This window comes from Lucilia cuprina, chromosome 4, assembly GCF_022045245.1.
Source record: "Lucilia cuprina isolate Lc7/37 chromosome 4, ASM2204524v1, whole genome shotgun sequence".
Taxonomy (NCBI): Eukaryota; Metazoa; Arthropoda; class Insecta; order Diptera; family Calliphoridae; genus Lucilia; species Lucilia cuprina.
The window spans coordinates 25,280,940-25,302,053 of record NC_060952.1 but is presented as its reverse complement, the minus strand read 5'-3'; the positions used below and the strand labels follow the sequence as shown (position 1 = coordinate 25,302,053).

Here is a 21,114-nt window from a genome sequence, read left to right as displayed (position 1 = left end):
AAATAAAGTTTAACAATTCTTATTGATGTCGAAATTCCTTCTGAATAGTAAAAACTTTTCAATTTGAAATAAATTGAACGAAAGTTTTGTTTTAAAATTCAAAAGCATTCTTTATATTAAAACGTGAGTTAAACATTTTTTCTTTGATTTGATAAAAGAATTTAAATAAATTCAATGGAATATAAAGGCAAGAAATTCAGCTTTGAAATTTAAGTATAAAGAATGATTTAAAATAATGGTACATTCAAACATTTTAAAGCCGAATTAAATTATAAAGTAATTAATTCAAAATAGAATTCATTCATTCTATTTTACTATTTTTGGCTTTAATATTTTTTAGGAAAAAAAATGTAGTAAAACAAAATCTGTACCCCTTTCTGTATTCTCATACATTTTGTTTGTAATTTTTTAATATAATTTTTTAAAATATTTTTTTTGCTATTCCCTTGTATTAAGACCACTAAACACTATTAAGACATAATTCATTAATTTTCTTTAGCCAGAAAACTGAATTAACTGTGCTCCAGAACTTTTCTGGCTAAAGAAAATTAATGAATTATGTCTTAATAGTGTAAGGGAATAAAAAAAAATTCTTTTAAAAATTTTGTTTGTACAGTTTTTGAGAACTTTTTTATATTATTCCTCTTTTACTACTATTTCGAGGCTCGAGAACTGGTCGAACATTCAGTTACAAAGGCATACTTACCATTTCAAACCAATAAACTAACAAAGCAAGTTAAATAATAGCTTGTAAATAGAATGAGTTATAATGAAGAAAAACCATAACGATTAACAAAAACGATTAATATCTTTATGAAACAAAATACTTTTGTATGTAAGATATTATTAAAAGCACTAACTTGACAATACTAATTTCAATAAGTTAAGGATAAAATAACGGAAATTTGTTATTTTAATGAGAGCAAAAGTATAAGAAAAAACGTTATATTTTAACGCATGCGCAAAAATTAAAACACTCTCATCTTTATTTCTGGTTTGTTCTATGTGCTGTGCAATTTTATGCATGTAGTTGCAATTTCTCTTTTTAGTTGTTTCTTTTTGTTCGTTTAACAAGTGCGTGTTTTACTTAAAGTAAAGTTTTCTCCCAATTAATATTAAAAAAATTTAAATTCGCTTTGTAATAAATAATATTTGAAAATGTTAATAAAAAAGTATTATTAAATTATTGGTTAATAAAATTTCGGTTAAAAGTTGAAAATATGTGAAATATTTAATTAAAAAAAGTAATCTTTTTGTTAAGCTATTTAATGTTCTACAAAATGGCTGTTAGGAAAAAATCTCATAAGTGTGTTTGAATGTGTGTTATAATTGGCAAAAAAGTCTCAATTGTGCCAGCGGAGCACCCAATTTTTATGTTTAAAGCAAAATTAAAGTGCCAAAATTGGCGGGTTTTTTATTTGAGGTTAGATTTAAAAGAAATCACCTCATCTATTGCTTGTAAGAAAAAAATGCAATAAGAAAAAGAAGTGTGTTAAAAGAAGTTATTAATGAAATTAATAAATATGTAAATAAAGTAGGTAAAAGGCAATTATTTAATGAAAATTAAAAAAATATATTTAATAAAAATTAAAGTTTTGGTATAATAATAATCTAAAAAAATGCAATAAGAAAAAAGCATAAGAAAAAGAAGTGTGTGTATATGTTTAATAAAAGTTTTTAATTAAATTAATAAATATGTAAATAAAGTAGGTAAAAGGCAATTATTTAATGAAAATTAAAAAATATATATATATTTAATAATAATAAAGTTCTAAATATTTTATTTGTTGTTGTGGTATAATAAAATAAAAAATAAATAATTATTAATAAATTAAATAAAGGTTGGACGTCGAAACGTTTCATTATTAACGAGAACGGTAACGGGTTTCATATCGTAACGATACAATTATCTTGACGTAACGGTAAATCGGTTTAAAATTAACCAGTTTTATGTGGCATCGATACAATTTTCTCGAGCTAACGGGCAATCGGTTCATTAATTGTCGATACGTTTCAAAATTAACGCGATTTTATCACAGCGTTAACGGGATTTCTGTGGCTACACATCATAAAGTTACCGTAAATTGGATCAGTTGTGTGAGCTTACCAACAAATTTTCTTATATTATTTCTATAGTATTTTAAATCAAACCGGTTGGTTTAAATCTGGAAGTAGAGGGTTATAGTCAAGCGTACCCCTACGACCACTAGGGTAACACAACGGGACCGCAATTAGGTGGACCCATGTGAGCCACTCATCCTTGATTGAATGGCTGCCCTTCTTACCTAACCTAACCCATAGTAATTTAAAATGACATCTTATAATGTATGTGTGTGTCTATCCTACATCACTTGAACTTCAAAAGTCTTATTTAAATTTTATTAAAAATTGTCTATGATTTCAGTTTGTCGCTGCACGAAATATTTTCAAAGAACAAGTCATGTCTGTAATTATTTAAAAAATTCAATCAAATTTCTTACATTACCCAAATGCTGAAAATTTGTCTATGACTTCAGCCCGTCACTATACTAAAAGTAATTAAAGAACATCGATAATCAAATCCATGTTCTGGTCCTATTAAGCCATATTGGTAATTATTTCCAATTTGATCGAATCTCTTGATAAGCCCAATAGATTTTGAATAAAATTTCGCCAATATCTTCGAAGAAAGTTTGGAGAAAATCAGTTTGAAGAAAATCACCCAATGGTCGATTTTATAATTAATTCATTATGTTCATCATTAAATCATTTGCTTTAGTACATATATCGACATTTAGATAAAATCTGAATTTAGGTTATTTTTTTATAATTGTTCTCTCTCATTGTCTTCCCAAACTGACTTCATATAAAAATTCTTTATATCGGTTTTATTGCGAAATAAGTTTCATTCCATTTAACTTTTTAAGAAAGTCTTTTAATGATCGAACTATAGGACATAACTTCAATACTGAATCCTCTAGTGTAGCTTGACCGACTTTATGATGATTATCGGTCTTTATTATCGCGGTTCGAGCGGGTATCGGTAGCACCAACCTTGTATAATACAAAAATATTAATATAAAATCATATTAAAAAAAGTATATATTATTCTTAAGGTAAGTTTTTTATTTTATTTTTATTTTTTTCAATTTATCAAGATTCGTTTATGATCAAAAATTTCTTTAAAAGTTTGTTTAAACTGCAATTATATTTTTGTTTGTTATATGTTAAAATCGATCCCTTATTTCAACTGCATAACTATATACATCCTTTTACTTTTATAGCCCAAAAAATTAAATTTTCAGCAAAATTAAAATGTTATTTCTTTATTATTTATGAAAATATACATTTTTTATTTTAGAATATAACTAAAAAATAATGTATGTTAGAAATTCACATGTATGTAGTATATTACACAAACCAACATAAATAAGGGAAAATGCATTAGGAAATTATCTCTGGATTAAAGTCCTTAAACATCATCATCTCTAGCTTCTCCGAAAAGTCAAACATTTTGTGCCTTAATAAAATATTTTTCTCAGCTCTCTTCTCATGTGTAAACCACAAAAGGGAAGATATTTTTAGTTCCCTTTGTCTCGTTTATTAAGTATGTATTCTTTTTAAGAATTTCTATGATTTCTTAAAGGAATTATATAGAAAAATATAAACTATAAAAATGTAAGGAATTTGCAAAAAAAACAAAAATGTAATATTTAAACTAAAAAAACAAATGTTTCAAAAAATATATGTGTTGAGTAATTAAAATTCTAAGTTTCTAGCTTCTAAGGTGGCGGCATCGGGAAAATATAAATGTTTCGATAATAGGAAGGATAAAAATGCTTGACCGCCCACGACTAAGAAAAGAAAATATAATTTTCTTTTGCGTCCGCCAGTATAATCCAATTGTTGGGGATTGCCATAGGGATCATAGTTAATGGCACCGCTGGGATTTGTAGGTGAAGATTCGTGTAAAACTTTTGTTTTTAAAGTACGTAGCTGTGAATTAATAAAATTATTAGTATATCTTTGGAAGTTTTCTAACTAAACTTACCAAAAAGAAGCCCAATGATAAACTGCAATATAACAGTGCCATGTAGTAGCCAAAACCATGAAACAGTGTGCTTACCAGCAAGCATGCCACAATTGTAACAAATTTATAACCCGAAAATGCCAACAGATCCAAAGTTTTTAAATTCGTTTTAATATTCACAACATACAGGGTAATCGAGTAAACAACCAATTCAAAAATACTTGAAGCCAATGCACTCGATGCTTCAATGCTTAGTTTTTCGGGTGTGAAACGATTCTGTAGACCCAACATAAGGCCAGCCACAACAACATAAGTGATGAAAGCCATCGTGGGTATATATAAATCGGGGGCATTAATATCATAACGAGGCTGGACGGGCTGTTCTTGATCGTATTTAAGGGACCAGTCCTGCAAGGAAAGAGTATGAAAAGTTTAATAATGATCATGATCTCAATTCCATAGTTAATATTGAAATCGTTTTTGTTTTATTTTCTTTAATTAAAAAAATATATACATTCCAATACCACTTTAAATACTGAAAATGGATTCATTCAGATTCAAATTTTTATTTTCTGTTTTACGAAAATAATATAATTTTTGGCATCGAATTCTTTGGCAGACCTAATAAATGAAGTCGAAGTATTTGTTAATTAGTGTTATGATTCCGAATTTTTTTTATTGGTTTAACTAAAATTCGTTTATTCAAGCATTAAAGAAAATCTTAAAACTAAACGTCCATATAACAAATTATGACTAATTCTTTCTTACCTTGTGTGTAAATGGGAAGAACAGCAAACGTAATTTATTAATGACATAATTATTATCGACAGCAAAATAGTACTTCAATTTGGCTACTGGAACCCATTTTGAAAATTGATTCTCCACCATTTGTTTACCTTGATCAGCCAGACGTTGACCATACTCCATAGCCATATCCTGTACAATTGGTTGTTGGAACATGGCAAATTGTGGAAATTGACCAGCAACTCCCGGCTGTTGTGGTTGAGAACCGAATGAAGCTCCTCCAGGTACGGAACTATATTGTGGAGGTTGTTGGGGTTGGGGAGAGGGTGAGGTGTAACCATAGTTTTGATTTGGCATAGGCATGCCACCATTATTGTAAACATTCGTCTGTGGTTGTTGCATTGGCTGTAGAGGGGCACCATAAGAGCCAGCACCCATATTACCGCCAGACTGCATCATAGGATCCAAAACAGTTGGACCTGTTGTAGACTGCATATAGGGTGAAGCGTTGGGCATGGGAGCGGCTGGACCCATAACATTAACATCACTTACACGTTGGACTTTACGACCAGGACCGGAAGCTTAACAAAATTGATACCAAATTATTCATATATCATTTACTATTAAACATCAACTATTAACACAAGGCAAAAGAACAAAGAAATATTGCAAGCTACAAACATTGGACAATCTAGTAGAGTTTCAACGTAGGCTAAAAACTGCAGTTACAGGAAAACATGTCATGGTAGGCGTTAGACATCTCATTTCTTTGGCAAACACTATTAGTAATTCGTCGTAACTTTATAACAAACAATAGGCAAAGTTATTCTATTAACAAAAATTGAACAAATATTAATGGAAACAAACAAGCAATTTGTTGCCCATTTGTGGACTTAGTATTTTTAGTTTTAACATTTTTTCATAAAACAATCTTTATTAAGGGTGGTGGTACTTGCGTATATTTCCTTGGTTTTTTCCTTACAATTTTCCCACTTACGATTCCTTATGCCTGCATTTGGATTGTTATACATTTTGAGGTTCTTTTTTTTTAGCTTTTTAAAGGCTAAATGTGTTTTAAACTGATAAAATTATTAACAAATTTTGTTTTTATTTCCAATAATGCAATAATTATTCTTTTAACCACATCACCAATAGCCGCTGTTACTAAACGGTTGTTATTTGTAGCACATTTACTACTTTTTTGCATGAGTTGTAGTAAAATTAGTACTAATTTATGCAAGCATTCAACACAATGGCTACAACAGCTGATGGATGACGTTTACAATTGTTTGGACTTATCGGCTACTACACTGAGAGAATGTTTAAAGTAATTAAAGGAATTTTGTTTTATTTTAAAATAGATACGAGTATCCAAAAAACGATATTGGATATGGCAGTATGTATTTAGCATTTATGAAAACTATAGATTATTTGATTTTTTGAAAAATATGGAAATCATAAATTTTATAGTTTTTAAAATTTAGACTTTCTTTCATTAAAAAAAAGTGGAAGTCTTAAAAAATTATACAAAATATTTAAAAGTCGAGTAATATAACCTAGTATTCGTCTTTTCAACCTTTTGATGTCTATGAAAAGAAAATTTTCTACATTTTACAATTGTTGACGTTTTTAATAGGGTTCTATAAATCGACTTTCGAATAATCGAGCAACTGGTCGAAGTCTACTATTTTGTTCCAAAAAAGTCGATAACTATCGTCTTAGAAAAAGTCGAAAATAGTCAAAAGGTCGAAAATAGTCAAAAAGTCGGAAAAAGTAGAAAAGCCGAAAAAAGTCGGAAAAAGTCGAAAATAGTTGGAAAAAGTCAAAAACAGTTATAAAGTCGGAAAAAGTAGAAAATAGTCGAAAAAAGTCGAATAAAGTCGAATAAAGTCGAATAGTCTAAAATAGTCTAAAAGTCGAAAAAAGACATAAATAGTCAAACAGTCGAAAATAGTTGAAAATCGAAAAAAGTCGAAAATCGTCGACAAGTCTGAAATAGTCGAAAAGTCGACAAAAATCGAAAATAGTCAAAAAGTCGAAAAAAGTTAGAAAGTCGAAATGTCGAAACGTCGAAAATGTCGAGAAGCCGAAAAGTCGACTATTTACAAAATACTGAATTTCTACATATTTAACAATAACTATATATGTCTGCAGCAAAAATCGAGAATGTCAACTTATTTACTTTATTTGAAGAAAATAGTCATCTTTCAAAAGTTCGAAAGATTTTGATATTCACCAAACACCTGCTTTAAATGTGCATTTCTATCTGTAATTTTATAACTTTCTATAGAAAAAATAAAAGTGAATTTTATTTTTGTTATAAAAATGTACGACGATTTTCCCTCTACCACCAGCATTATCTCTGATTAGCAATTCGTTTAACATTTTTAGTACCTAAATAACAGCACTGTACGACTAGTTTCAGCTTAGTAGTGCTTTAGCAGTGAGACCGGTTAATTCGAAGTGTGTGTAATTGCGTAGTTTTGAGTAAAATTTAAAATTTGCTAAAAAAATTGTAATTTCTAACCGGTAAGTTTAAAAATAAACAAATTTCGATAAAAATGTAATGGAAACTAACAAAAAAATGATTGACAATACTAAACCGAACTGGATAAACAACTCCAAAGACAACCATACTATGGACAGTAAGTGGGAGGTTATGGAGAATTAGTAAAAAAAAGTATTTTTGCAATATGGATATTTAATTAAATATTTTACATCAATTTCGTATCATTAATTTACTTTTAGTTATTGCCTTTAAAAATTATGAGATACATTTTCATTGAAAATTAAACGTAATTTAGTTTACAGCAGGTTTTTATTGTAAAGCAACACGCACGTGGGTTTCTCGTATGGTATGTTAGACAAAGTAAGCTCTTGGAGACAGATACTTATTTTAAATATTTTGATGAACATGTATACTCTGCTTATTTGTTTATCCAATAGATTTTGCACACATGTGTATTTTTGGGAAATTCAATGAATTTTTCCATTATTTTTTTCTTTAGTTATAAAAAAAGTAGGGAATAATTGAAAAGATTTTAATTTTTTTTTTTCAAAGTTGGCTCTCTTTTGAAAACAAATGTGCGTGAGCGAATAGTAAATGGATTTTCTACGAGGGTCAGTTTAAAAGTTTTAGAATATAGGTATTAAAGGAAGTTTTTTTAATAATATTAAATCATACATATGCGCTGAATTTCTTTGAAAATAAATACATAATACACAGCTGAAATTGTTTAAGAAAATAACTAAATAAATACAAAATAACCCCCTCGGCGAGGTGAAAAAATACCTATTCAGATCCAAAAAGAACACACTTCATCAAAGTATCTATTCTATTAAAACTGTCATAGGTACCTATAGGTATTATTTTTATTTATATATAAATAAAAATAATCATATCCCTAAAATGGCAAACTTTCAAGATAACCCAATAATAAACTAAATTAAAAGTAAATTTACTTTATAAATGAAATATACCTAAATTACAGTATCAACAAAAAATTCAACAGAAAATTTGCACATTCTTCTATTAAAAGTTGAAAATAGGAAGAACGATTTAAATTTCGTTACGTCTAGTTTTCATAAATTGCAAAGTAATAAGATCAAATATTTTACTTTTTCAATTTTGATAACATTCTGAATCTGTTTTATCAAAATATTGAATTTTCGAGATTACATGATTCCTGATCGATGACAGATGAATTTGAAATAATTCAACAATATTCTGTCTTATTTTAAATCTTTAAAGAATTTTCAAATTATTTAAAACAACCAACCAATTTTTACAAAACTATACATTTCTCTAAAACTTCTTTTATATATTTTGCTCACAAATTTTCTGTCTTGCCCAAAATTGTTATCAATTTTTTTTACATATTTTGATGAAGGGTACAAAGAAAGATTTAATATAGTCCGTTGTTTGTTTTTGTTTTAATTACTGATAAATATATAGTAGCATGGTAAATAAGGCTGCACATGCTCGAGTTAAATTGGAATTAAAACTGTTAAAAAATCGACTTTAGAAATCATTATAAATTAGTCTCGTACTATTAAACAAAAACAAATTTTCATTAAATAAAAAACCGAAAATGATGTAAAACCGTTAAAAAAATCTAAAAAATTCAAATTACAATTTATTTGAATATAATATTTGTGCAAAAATGATATTGTTGTGAGGTATTTTTATATTTTCAAATAACTGATAATTCCTAGCTGGGGAGAGGTTAATTGTAATGTAAATAAATTCTGCAAACATGTATAGACGTTTAAGGCTTATCGCCAGGGTGATTATAAGAAAGGTCAATAAAATCGATTGATTAAAAAAAATATGAAAAAATAACAAGACGGACTTAATGAGACACAACTGACTTGTGGAAAACAATTTAAAATTTAAATTACTTTTGCAATTGCAGTTGCGGCATTAAAACCTAAACGGAGTATATTTTTTTTAAATTACCATTAAAATTTAAAAAGAACAAACAAAAAAATATAAAATGGCTGCTAAACGTATTGGTAAGTAAATAATAAAAAATAATAATTATATTTAAGATAATAATGCTTAATTGAATGTTAATTTCAGCTCTTCTTAGCGTTTCGGATAAAACCGGTTTAGTTGATTTTGGTAAAACCTTAAATAGTTTGGGTTACCAATTGGTGGCTAGTGGTGGCACTGCTACTGCTCTACGCAATGCTGGTCTTAGCGTTAAGGATGTCTCTGACATAACCGGTGCTCCCGAAATGTTGGGTGGCCGTGTCAAGACCCTTCATCCTGCTGTGCACGGTGGCATCTTAGCTCGTGTTACTCCCTCCGATCAGGCTGATATGGAAAAGCAAAAATTCGATTATATTAGTGTGGTAGTGTGTAATTTGTACCCCTTCGTTAACACTGTTTCCAAACCCGATGTTACTGTGGCCGATGCTGTTGAGAACATCGATATTGGTGGTGTTACTCTCTTGAGAGCTGCTGCTAAAAATCACGATCGTGTAACTGTCATCTGTGAAGCTGAAGATTATGCCAAGGTTGTTGCCGAAATTCAACAAAATGGTGATACCTCTTTGGAAACCCGCAAACTTTTGGCTTTGAAAGCGTTTACCCATACCGCCACCTACGATGATGCCATTTCCGACTATTTCCGTAAACAATATTCGAATGGTGTTTCCCAACTTAACTTGAGATACGGTATGAATCCCCATCAAAAGCCTGCACAAATTTTCACACAATTGGAGAAGTTACCTTTGCGTGTGGTAAATGCTGCACCTGGTTTTATCAATCTCTGTGATGCTTTGAACGGTTGGCAATTGGTTAGAGAATTGAAAAAGGCTTTGGGTTTACCAGCTGCCACTAGTTTCAAGCACGTTTCTCCCGCTGGCGCCGCTGTGGGTAATCCTTTGAGCCGCGAACAAGCTAAATTATGTATGGTTGATGATTTGTACGACTCTTTGACCCCACTAGCCACAGCCTACGCTAGAGCTAGAGGTGCTGATCGTATGTCATCTTTCGGGGATTTTGTTGCTCTTTCCGATGTATGTGATGTTGTTACTGCTAAGATCATCTCCCGCGAGGTGTCTGATGGCATTATTGCTCCTGGTTATGAACCTGCTGCTTTGGAAATCTTAAAGAAAAAGAAAAATGGTTCTTACTGTATTTTGGAGGTAGGTTTTGTGCAAACTTAAAAGTAGCAGTAACGATTAATTAATTCATATTATTATTACAGATGGATCCCTCGTATGAACCTTCTGCTTTGGAACGCAAAACCATTTTCGGTTTGACTTTGGAACAAAAGCGCAACGATGCCGTTATAGAACCTTCACTTTTCACAAATGTTGTTACTAAAAACAACAAGTTACCCGAAGCCGCTGTACGCGATTTGATAGTCGCCACCATTGCCTTGAAATTCACTCAAAGTAATTCGGTTTGTTATGCTCGTGACGGTCAAGTTATTGGTATTGGTGCTGGTCAACAATCTCGTATTCACTGCACACGTTTGGCTGGTGAAAAGGCTGATAACTGGTGGTTGAGACAACATCCTCGTGTTGCTGGCATGAAATTCAAGGCTGGTGTTAAGCGCGCTGAAATCTCAAATGCCATTGATAACTTTGTTAATGGTACCGTAGGCAAGGATATGCCTTTGGCTCAATTCGAAGCCATGTATGAAGAAGTCCCAGCTCAATTTACTGCAGAAGAGAAATCTGCCTGGCTTAAGGAGTTGAAAGGCGTTGCCTTGGGTTCTGATGCTTTCTTCCCATTCAGAGATAACATTGATCGTGCTCACTTGGTAAGTTTATTCATTTTAATTATAATATAAAATATAAATTAATAAATTATATTTTATTAATTAAATTTTTTACTTTCTTTTGCAGAGTGGCGTTTCCTATATTGCCAGTCCGTCTGGTTCTACCAATGATGCTGGTGTCATTGCTGCTTGTGATGAACATGGCATTATTATGGCTCACACTAATTTGCGTTTGTTCCATCATTAATTTTATTTGTTTTTATTTCTTGTTCGCTCAAATCTTTTCGTTTAGTTTTAAGTAAATTCATCTCTGAGATTTATATTCAGTAAAAAGACAATAATAAAATATTTTAATATAAATTAATATTTTTCTTAACACTTTAACAGTATCGTGTTAAATGTGTTAGTTCAATCGTGTTGTGGGTTTGGAAAAAAATGTTTGTGGTAGAGGTTTGAAAAATGAAACGTTAATATTAAAAAATCTTGTTTAATCTGTCAATTAGGTGTTGTCATAGCAAAATATATATGAGGAACTTCATGTCAAGTGGACCAACTAAAATATATCGAAATTCACATTAAAGTCAGTACTTTGAATACTTTGAATTTAAAAAAAAAAAAATTGGAAGACATCGATTTTAAAAGTTGGGTCACTTGAAACGAAAGTAAAGTACAAAAGTAAAAATTAACAGAAATTCTCATTCTCAGTTTTGGGTTTTTTGCATGTGCCGCTTATTTAAGAAGTTTTTTTGTGTTTGACTATATATACGTACTTTTAAGGAGAAAAAATACCAAAGAGTTAAAACGTGAATTTTATTTTAATACAATTAAAAAATAGGTAATTAACTCACAGAAAAAAGCTATTGGTGTAATATTTTGGATCTCGGGCACTTTGAATCTTTTTCTATATACAACCAAATTCGGAAAAATAGTACTTTAAAGCAAATTAATGCGGAAAACTTTTTAGTACTTGCTTTTTTATATCCTTCATCTTCTTGGAAAGGGTATATATATAAGTTTGATTTCCGTTTGTAATTTCTATAATATAATTTTCCGACCCTATAAAGTATATATATATATTATATATATATATATAATATATATATTATATATATATTATATATATATATATATATATTATATATATATATTATAAATATATATATATATATATATATATATAATATATATATATATATTCTGGATCCTTATAGATAGCGGAGTCCATTAAGCCATGACCGTCTGTTTGTCTGTCTGTCTGTTGAAATCAGTTTTTAGAGGACCCCAGATATTCGATTTTCGATCAAGATTTTCGAACATCAAGTCGACAGCAGACTCTTGATATTTATATAAAACAATTTGATTTTTTATATTTTCATATTTTCGGATATATTTCGAACATATGAAAGCTTTTGCACAGATATTGCTTGTTTTTGTTGTGGTTCTTATAGTTTTCGAGAAAAATTATATTTTCACAAAATTTTATTTGATCATAAGTTTTTTAATCGAAATAAATCAAGTGAATAAATTTGCATTCATAAGGAGCGTGTATTTTAAAATTCATTTGTTTAGCTTACACATTAAAGAAAATTTTGAATGTACTATTTGAAAAAGAACAAGTAAGAGTGCTATATTCGGCTGTGCCGAATCTTATGTACCCTTCACCACAGTATATTTTAAACGTATTAGTTTTATAAATTTTTTCCGGCTACATTAATATTACACCAAAAGCAAAACAAAATGAACAACAACAACGCTAAACGAAATAAAAAACAAAATACACAAGGCATCTAAACCAACAGACATCTAAACATACATAACGAAAAAAACCAGAAAAACAAAATAAACAAGACAATAAAATCAACCTACATCCAAATATACGAACAGAATTCACAAAAACAAAATTCACAACTCAATGACGCCAACAGCATCCAAACATACAAAACGAAATACACAGCTTAAAAACTAAATACATCTACACACACGTGTACATCCCTTTCTAATATACAGTATTGTTGTTGCTTATTTAACAAAGGATGAAAAATATGACATTTTTTGATTAAATTTTCAGAGGTTGTCTCGAATTTCTGCTCATATCTCCGTTATTTACCGACCGATTTTGTTGATTTTAAATAGCGATCTTCTTGAAAGCATGACTAACAGAATTATTGAAGATTCGCCGATATCTGGGGTCCTCTAAAAACTGATTTCATATATATATATATATATATATATATATTTATATATATAATATATATATATATATTATATATATATTATATATATATATATATTTATATATATATATATATATTCTGGATCCTTATAGATAGCGGAGTCCATTAAGCCATGACCGTCTGTTTGTCTGTCTGTCTGTTGAAATCAGTTTTTAAAGGACCCCAGATATCGGCGAATCTTCAATAATTCTGTTAGTCATGCTTTCAAGAAGATCGCTATTTAAAATCAACAAAATCGGTCGGTAAATAACGGAGATATGAGCAAAAATTCGAGACAACCTCTGAAAATTTAATCAAAAAATGTCATATTTTTTCATGCTTTGTTAAATAAGCAACAACAATACTGTATATTAGAAAGGGATGTACACGTGTGTGTAGATGTATTTAGTTTTTAAGCTGTGTATTTCGTTTTGTATGTTTGGATGCTGTTGGCGTCATTGAGTTGTGAATTTTGTTTTTGTGAATTCTGTTCGTATATTTGGATGTAGGTTGATTTTATTGTCTTGTTTATTTTGTTTTTCTGGTTTTTTTCGTTATGTATGTTTAGATGTCTGTTGGTTTAGATGCCTTGTGTATTTTGTTTTTTATTTCGTTTAGCGTTGTTGTTGTTCATTTTGTTTTGCTTTTGGTGTAATATTAATGTAGCCGGAAAAAAATTTATAAAAGTAATACGTTTAAAATATACTGTGGTGAAGGGTACATAAGATTCGGCACAGCCGAATATAGCACTCTTACTTGTTCTTTTTCAAATAGTACATTCAAAATTTTCTTTAATGTGTAAGCTAAACAAATGAATTTTAAAATACACGCTCCTTATGAATGCAAATTTATTCACTTGATTTATTTCGATTAAAAAACTTATGATCAAATAAAATTTTGTGAAAATATAATTTTTCTCGAAAACTATAAGAACCACAACAAAAACAAGCAATATCTGTGCAAAAGCTTTCATATGTTCGAAATATATCCGAAAATATGAAAATATAAAAAATCAAATTGTTTTATATAAATATCAAGAGTCTGCTGTCGACTTGATGTTCGAAAATCTTGATCGAAAATCGAATCAAATATTGATGTTATTTTCTTAATAGGAGATTTATTAAAGGATATAGAGCAGATTTTCATTTAAAATCTATTTTTGATAAATTTTCCCTTCTTGTTCGATTGTAAAAATGCAGTTTTGATGAACATTTTATGTGATCATTGTTTTCAAATGCCGTTAAGAAATTACAGATTTATTTAACAATAAAATTCTTTCATCCATCTATATGACTTCAGTTTAAGAAATCAATCATTGTTATGAATGCTTACTAAAAATAAAAATAACATTTTCTTTTTTCTGTTTGAAAAAAATCATGTATATTATTTTTAAATTTTATTATTATTTATATTTTACAATAACTTTTCTTAAGACTATAATTAGTCAATAATGAATAAATCAAATAAATTTAATTTTACTTAAAACGAGTTTAAAATATTGTTAAATATTTATTATATTTTCATTCTTATATTAGAATTGCAACAATAATTAGTAAATATTCTTCTGCTTATATAAAATATGTTTAATTTTTAAATGTATTTTATTTAAAATTTAATTTCAAAATTTGTCTCATTACAAAATAAATGCATAATTCAAAATGTGCAACATAATAAAATAATATATTAAATTATAAAAAATATATATTAAAACTTATTTAAAAACTATGGAAGTCGTTAAACTTAAACATTAAAAATTAAATTAAAATATGTATTGCAGCACTATTTTAGTATAGGTTTTAGTTAATATTTTAAATCTTGTGATTATTTATCTATTCTGCACTTGCTCTCTAGTTTTAAAAACGATCTTTGAAGGCCTTTTTTTGTTTTTTGCAAAATATATTGCGACAATTGCAAACGAATACACAAAAGGTTACAAAGAATATGACCACAGAGGCAACGACTAATGCGATCGTAGTGGTTTGATCATAGGTCTCTGTTGGATCAAGTTTATGATCTTGTGGCAATAAATGATAATCGACTAGCACTTGTGTACCGTTTGGCGGTGGGCAGGGTTGTTGCACAATAATCTCTTGATGTTGCACCTATAAATATAAGGAAATTACAAAGATGTTTAATCAAAATATGCGTTTAACTCACCTGTTTATTGCGACACAATTGTAAACCAGCTGAATTAGCTAAAGTTTCCACACTATACTCATCTTGTACTAAAACTGGTAAAAGCCATTTTTCAGGTGATATCAATTCAGACCAAGACCATATTTTTGACAAATTTTTGGGATGTACCGAATAACCACCGACTGCGGTCAAACCTAAAGTAATCAAGGTATTGACAATCATAGCAGAGACTTTACAAGGCATTAAATGAGCACAGAATAAGGCCAAGGTTTGGATGACGGTAAGATAGAGCAGCATATAACCTGAGAATGGAGAGTCAATTGTTTATTAACTAAAATATAATATAAAAAACTAAACCAAAACCTACCCATATAAAGATAAATTCCGGTGTCACTACTGGTGGTATAGGTATACAAACCGGCCATACTATGGGCGGGTAATAAATAGGCCAACCATATGCACAAACTCGGAAATAGGCCCAATAAGCTCTAAAGTTTTATAAAAAAAATAATTGTGTTATTAAAAATTTTTCAATATTGAGCAACTTGAAACTCACCTGCACTATTATATATAACGAACGTGAATATAAGCCCAAACGTATGTCACGCTCGGCATGTCTACGATCCTCTTGGGTATCTCTAATGGTCAACATAAGTAATGGCCAATACATTAGTGCCATTACACAATGGTGATAACCCAAACGATCATTATAGGTTAGTTGTGGATCTGAAGCTGGTACATCCCAGAATATACAACCAATACATAATGATAATACAGCTGCCGATATTAATTTACTAATCCAAGTAAGTAAAGAACCAGGTTGTTTATAAGCTGCAAATCTCTTTATTAACGCTTTAAATTGTCCAAAGAATCCAGCTTTACGTATAAAATTAGGCATGTTGTTTGGTGGTGCTGCTAGTGGGGGTTCGGAATTTATTTGATCCCATGAGTTAGCTAATGACTCAATGCGTGCAGATGACTCCAGTAATGCAGCCGCTGATAAGTCATCCAAGGTAACTAGGTCCACTGTGGGAAGGGGATTTAGACATTTTTAAAATTAGATTTTGTTATTTTAACTTTACTATATATAATTTTTGTCCGAAATCGGTTATTATAGGTCTTTTGTTATTATCATGCTTCATATACTTATACTTACAATAATAATCAGCTGGATTTTTAAAAGGTGGACAAGGATAGCCCAATTCACCCATATGACGAGGTAAATCCGAACGGCTACCCGAAAATACTGTCCTACCACCCGATAATAAGAGAACACCCGAACACATAGATAGAATCTCAAATGTGGGTGGTTGTAAAGTCATGATAACAATGCGACCACCACTGCACCATTGTCGTAAATATTCGACTAAAAAGAAAGTATCAAATATGTCCATATTTGAGGTAACCTGATCCAATATCAATATTGAAGATTGAGCCAATAATTGGCAGGCTACACTTAAACGTTGTTTTTCCGAGTGTGTTAAAGAGGAAACATTTGAAGCACGCACCGTGGTCAAGCCCAAATCTTCAATAAGAACATCCATCTGAAGAAAAAATTAATTAGTTAAATTTTTTGTTGTTATTTTAAAATTTTATTTTCTCAACTCACTCTTTCCTTTAAATCACTACGATCCATGGGTCCTCTTAAGGCGGCATGGAAATTCAAGGTACACTGTACACTCATTCTCGGATCCAATGAAGAAGCATTCAAAGCAGGCACATAACTACACAACTCTCTTAAACCTCGACGATTTATTTGTTGTCCATTTATTAAAATTTCACCACCCATACGCTCCCTTAAGCCAGCTAAACATTCTGTCAAGGCAGTTCCCTCTTTCTGCGATGTTGCCATTATGGCAAATAAATCTCCCGCCTTAGCTTGTAAGGAGACACCTCTTAAACAGGGATTAACATCTAAACAATGTACTTGTATATTGGGATAAACCAAACCGATTTCTGAACGTTTACGATGTGTCATGCCATAGTTAACCATGTGACCATTAGCTTGTTCCATTTGATTTTGACGATGACGTGATGAAGCATAAAGCCGAGATTCTCCACCGCCACCATAATCGTAAACATCATTACCACCTGCCAGTAAGTCTGCTTCACTGTGTGAACGATGACCATAGTGTTTGCCATTGGGTATGTACTGTTGATGAGTATTAACGTGGGTACCAACTGTAAGAATATAAATGTTATTTAATATAAAAATATACCAAAGAACTTTATATACATTTACCTGCTATACTAGCTCGGCTGTTCGCTTGTCGTAAAGCAGACATTGGTATGCCTTGAGCTCTAGAATCGGGACGTGATGAGGGTATTCCACCTATGGCACGAAAATCCGATTCACTGCGATATTTTCTGAAAAAGAAAATATATGTGAAAAAATGTATAATTACTTTAAGAAATAACTCTTACCTTAAATTTGGTGGACCACGACTACGAGTAGTTTCATTGTCACTGCTATCATAACCGGATGAACCAGCCGCTGGACCTGCCGAACTATCACGGAAACCACGATTTATTCGGCCATTTACTCCACCTCCGCCACCATTACCTCGCATACCACCCGGACCCGGCCCGGGACGATGTGATCGCTGTGAACCAGCATTAGGTGGAAATACACGTGGTAAACCAAATTTCAAATACGTATACATATTAGAGCCCAATGGTGATCTATCAAATAAAATGCATTAAAATCTTTAAACAATTCCTGCAAAACTAATAAAATGCAACAGCAGCTGCAGTCAGCACACAACTTACTTGGGACCATAACGCGGATGATTGAGTATTGATTGTACTGTTGTATCGCGTAGTTGAAAATTTCCATATGGCAACGGTGATTTGTCAGAAGACCCCAAAGCTGAGTCAGTAAAATCAGAATTTAAGTTTTGTCTACAACAAAGAACAATAAAAAGATATACAAGTGAATAAAAAAACTTCATTTACTTATTTTTTTCGTTAATTAAGTTAATAAACGGATGCGGTTTGGTTGGTTAAACTACAAACTCAATGCTTAAATTGGCCTAAACCCTGGGTGTGTGTAGATATGTTGTTTAAATTCATTATTACATTTTTCTGTTCGGTTCTATCTATGGTTTTATGTTTTAGTTTTCAACGAGAGAAACATAGAACGTAAAAAACATCAATCTATAAATCAATGCAATTTTATGATTATTTCCGTTCATTAGAGTCTAATCAACCATGGTGGTTTTTCGGTAAGAAACAAACAAACAACATTAAATAATTTGTGTTACATAAATTTTTTTAACTAAATTATAGTGGTTGTATTTAGTCATAATTTGTGCACTGGTTGGTCATTGAACAAACATTTCGGAGAGATGGTTTGAAAAATATACAGGAAGTTTAAACAATTTGAGAATAAAAAACTGCACCTTTTTGAGAGCATATAATGGAGATAAACATTTTTGTATTCTTTTGTTTACTTTTAGTCTGATCATTATCAAATAGAAAGCAATTCGATTTGTTAGCGCATATTTTACCCATAAGAGCATAATTTTGCATGATTGGACCTTAGTAGCATATTTAATGTGTTTATTTTAATATTTTCTTTTTTTTTTTTTTTTGATTTCATCATTACATTTACAACACATCGAAAAATTAATCGTAGACCCACAAAAGTCCTTATTAAATTCTAAGACGATCTAGTCATGTCCGTCCGTCTGTCTGTTGAACTGCTGTAGGTATGTTTCGTTTAGTATTGAAAATGGGCAATATTGTTGAACGTTTTCATATTTTCTCTATCAAATTATATGAGGATCGGTCCCCAATTGAAATTACTCCCTATATAAGGTCTCCCTTAGAAAATGACAACACTTTAAATGTCAGTTTAAAAGCTTTGAATAAATTCGGACCCCCTGGTTGTTGTTACCGATCCCAATTCGGGAACTGTTGTTCTAGTCTATACTTTAGTCTTTCAAATTTTCAAATTTTCGGTGTTTTATGAAATAATAAATTTTATATGAATATAAATATAATTAAAAGTTTCAATAATTACCTGTATATTGACCATGCATGTAAATCTTCTGAGGCCGCAGGTGGTAGTGGTGAATTTGGACCATGTGGCACGGAATATCGTCTTTCTTCGCGTGACATTTTTTTCGTTGCACCAAAATTACTCAATTCCATTTTTTTCCTGCAAAAAGATAACCAAAATTTTAAATTTTAAAAACATGATCAGAGAATAAAAATCGTATTGTATTTTATAATATAAATTACATGCTTAATTTAAACCAAAGTCATTGTTATTGAGAAAAGGAGAAAAAAACACTATATATAATTTTAAAGAAAACTGTTATGGGAAATAAATAACAACAGCCACATTAACCACAATTACAATAGTAGACAACGAATACTATATAACTATAGTAGTTATAGCAAATTGTAAAATATGAATGTGTGAATATTATTTAAATAGTAATGGTGGCTACGTGAAGATGTCAGTAGATATATATTTATAATTTTTAACAGTATAAATGACATTATATGATGACTAAATGCAATATTATGAAGAAGTAGGTATTTATTACTATTATGATGTAATGATGATTACATAGTTTAATTATATTCATCTCCATCGTCATCATCATAATTATCATTATTGTCATTATTAACATACTAATACCTTTTTGGTTTAAGGCCGTGGGCAAAGTAAACAAAAAACTCTTTAATTTAACGGCATTTTTCTTCTTCATTACTTTTATATAGCGGTTTGTTTTTGTTAATAATTTCTTATTATATACACATAATACTTTTTTTAAGTTGGTAATTTGTTGGGGAAAATTGATTATGATGAATGAGCTACACGTGATGGTAATCAATGTTTTAAATTTGTTGCAACATCAAGTGAGGTTATTTATATTTAAAATTATAATTCTTTAATTGTGAGAACTTTTGTTTTATATTTGTAACTTATATGTTAGTTTTAATACATTAAAAAAAACTCGAAATGTAGACCAAAGTTGCGTTTTACATGGTCTTCCAATAAAAAAATTGTACGATTTCTATATAAAATACTTTGAAAAAACATCCCCAAACTTCTAAAAGTACGAATATGTATATAGTCGTACATGCCCGACCATTTGATATCCTACACCAGTCAGTATTATAAAATGTATTTTTTTTTTTGTTAATAATAACTCATTTAATTTAGTTTTTCCTTTATTCCACAATATTTTTACTTATTGTTGGCCAAACAAGAGATTTTAAACAAAAGGGCTCATATGGGGGCAGGGGTAATTATGGGCCGGGTTTTACTTTCATATTATTTATGTACAATTTAATCGTGTTATTAGTGTTAATAAGTGAATTTTGACCTTCAAGTCATATTCTGAAGGGGAGTTTGTATGGGGGCTAAGGTCAAATAAGGCCCGATCATTATAAAAATCGGCAGCGCCATTTAAACTTCTTTAAAACTGAGTTTTTCCGATTTTTGTTAACATAATACATCATTTAACATAATTATAAGCCTAAAAACCCTATTCAAGTGGTACGGTTATATGTGGACTAGGGAAAGTAATGTACCGATTTAAATCATTTTCTTGGGCCAAAAATTCATCAAATTATTTTCAAAATTGCGATCTGCATGCGTAAATATAACTGTGCTACAAAAACTATTAGTTTTAGAACTGTACTAAACTTCAACTAGAACTGAACTAGAACTGAACTAGAATTGAACTAGAACTGAACTAGAACTGAACTAGATCTGAACTAGAACTGAACTAGAACTGAACTAGAACTGAACTAGAAC

General features: G+C 30.1%; 3 protein-coding genes across 4 annotated transcripts in view; 1 reads left to right on the top strand and 2 right to left on the bottom strand.

Moving 5' to 3' along the window:
- Positions 1–3,289: 3,289 nt before the first annotated feature.
- Positions 3,290–5,936, bottom strand: LOC111674535 (protein YIF1B-B). Of its 2 annotated transcripts, none has more exons than XM_023435161.2 (4): positions 5,736–5,936; positions 4,778–5,334; positions 4,031–4,417; positions 3,290–3,975 (listed from the first exon to the last, which is right to left on the bottom strand). In XM_023435161.2, exons 1-4 carry the CDS (start codon positions 5,782–5,784, stop codon positions 3,739–3,741), a joined length of 1,230 nt encoding a protein of 409 aa, XP_023290929.2. In that variant the 5' UTR covers positions 5,785–5,936; the 3' UTR covers positions 3,290–3,738. The 2 variants fall into 2 exon arrangements, with proteins under 2 accessions (XP_023290929.2, XP_023290937.2); XM_023435169.2 differs by having other exon boundaries at positions 5,751–5,934.
- Positions 5,937–7,155: 1,219 nt separating this feature from the next.
- On the top strand, positions 7,156–11,349 carry LOC111674525 (bifunctional purine biosynthesis protein ATIC). The gene is made up of 5 exons (XM_023435148.2): positions 7,156–7,282; positions 9,169–9,268; positions 9,336–10,408; positions 10,471–11,031; positions 11,117–11,349. The coding sequence occupies exons 2-5, from the start codon at positions 9,250–9,252 to the stop codon at positions 11,234–11,236; spliced, it is 1,773 nt and encodes a 590-aa protein (XP_023290916.1). The 5' UTR covers positions 7,156–7,282; positions 9,169–9,249; the 3' UTR covers positions 11,237–11,349.
- A 3,238-nt stretch (positions 11,350–14,587) lies between these two features.
- LOC111674549 (ATP-binding cassette sub-family G member 8) overlaps positions 14,588–21,114 on the bottom strand; it is a 37,443-nt gene continuing 30,916 nt past the window's right edge. Inside the window, exons 3-12 of the mRNA XM_046949186.1 lie at positions 19,363–19,500; positions 18,108–18,239; positions 17,763–18,020; positions 17,581–17,705; positions 16,948–17,519; positions 16,495–16,882; positions 15,895–16,364; positions 15,706–15,826; positions 15,360–15,640; positions 14,588–15,304 (exon numbers count right to left, since the gene is read on the bottom strand). Coding sequence (XP_046805142.1) covers positions 15,056–15,304; positions 15,360–15,640; positions 15,706–15,826; positions 15,895–16,364; positions 16,495–16,882; positions 16,948–17,519; positions 17,581–17,705; positions 17,763–18,020; positions 18,108–18,239; positions 19,363–19,493 — 2,727 coding nt within the window. The 5' untranslated portion in view covers positions 19,494–19,500 and the 3' untranslated portion in view covers positions 14,588–15,055. The remainder of the gene's footprint in view (positions 15,305–15,359; positions 15,641–15,705; positions 15,827–15,894; positions 16,365–16,494; positions 16,883–16,947; positions 17,520–17,580; positions 17,706–17,762; positions 18,021–18,107; positions 18,240–19,362; positions 19,501–21,114) is intronic.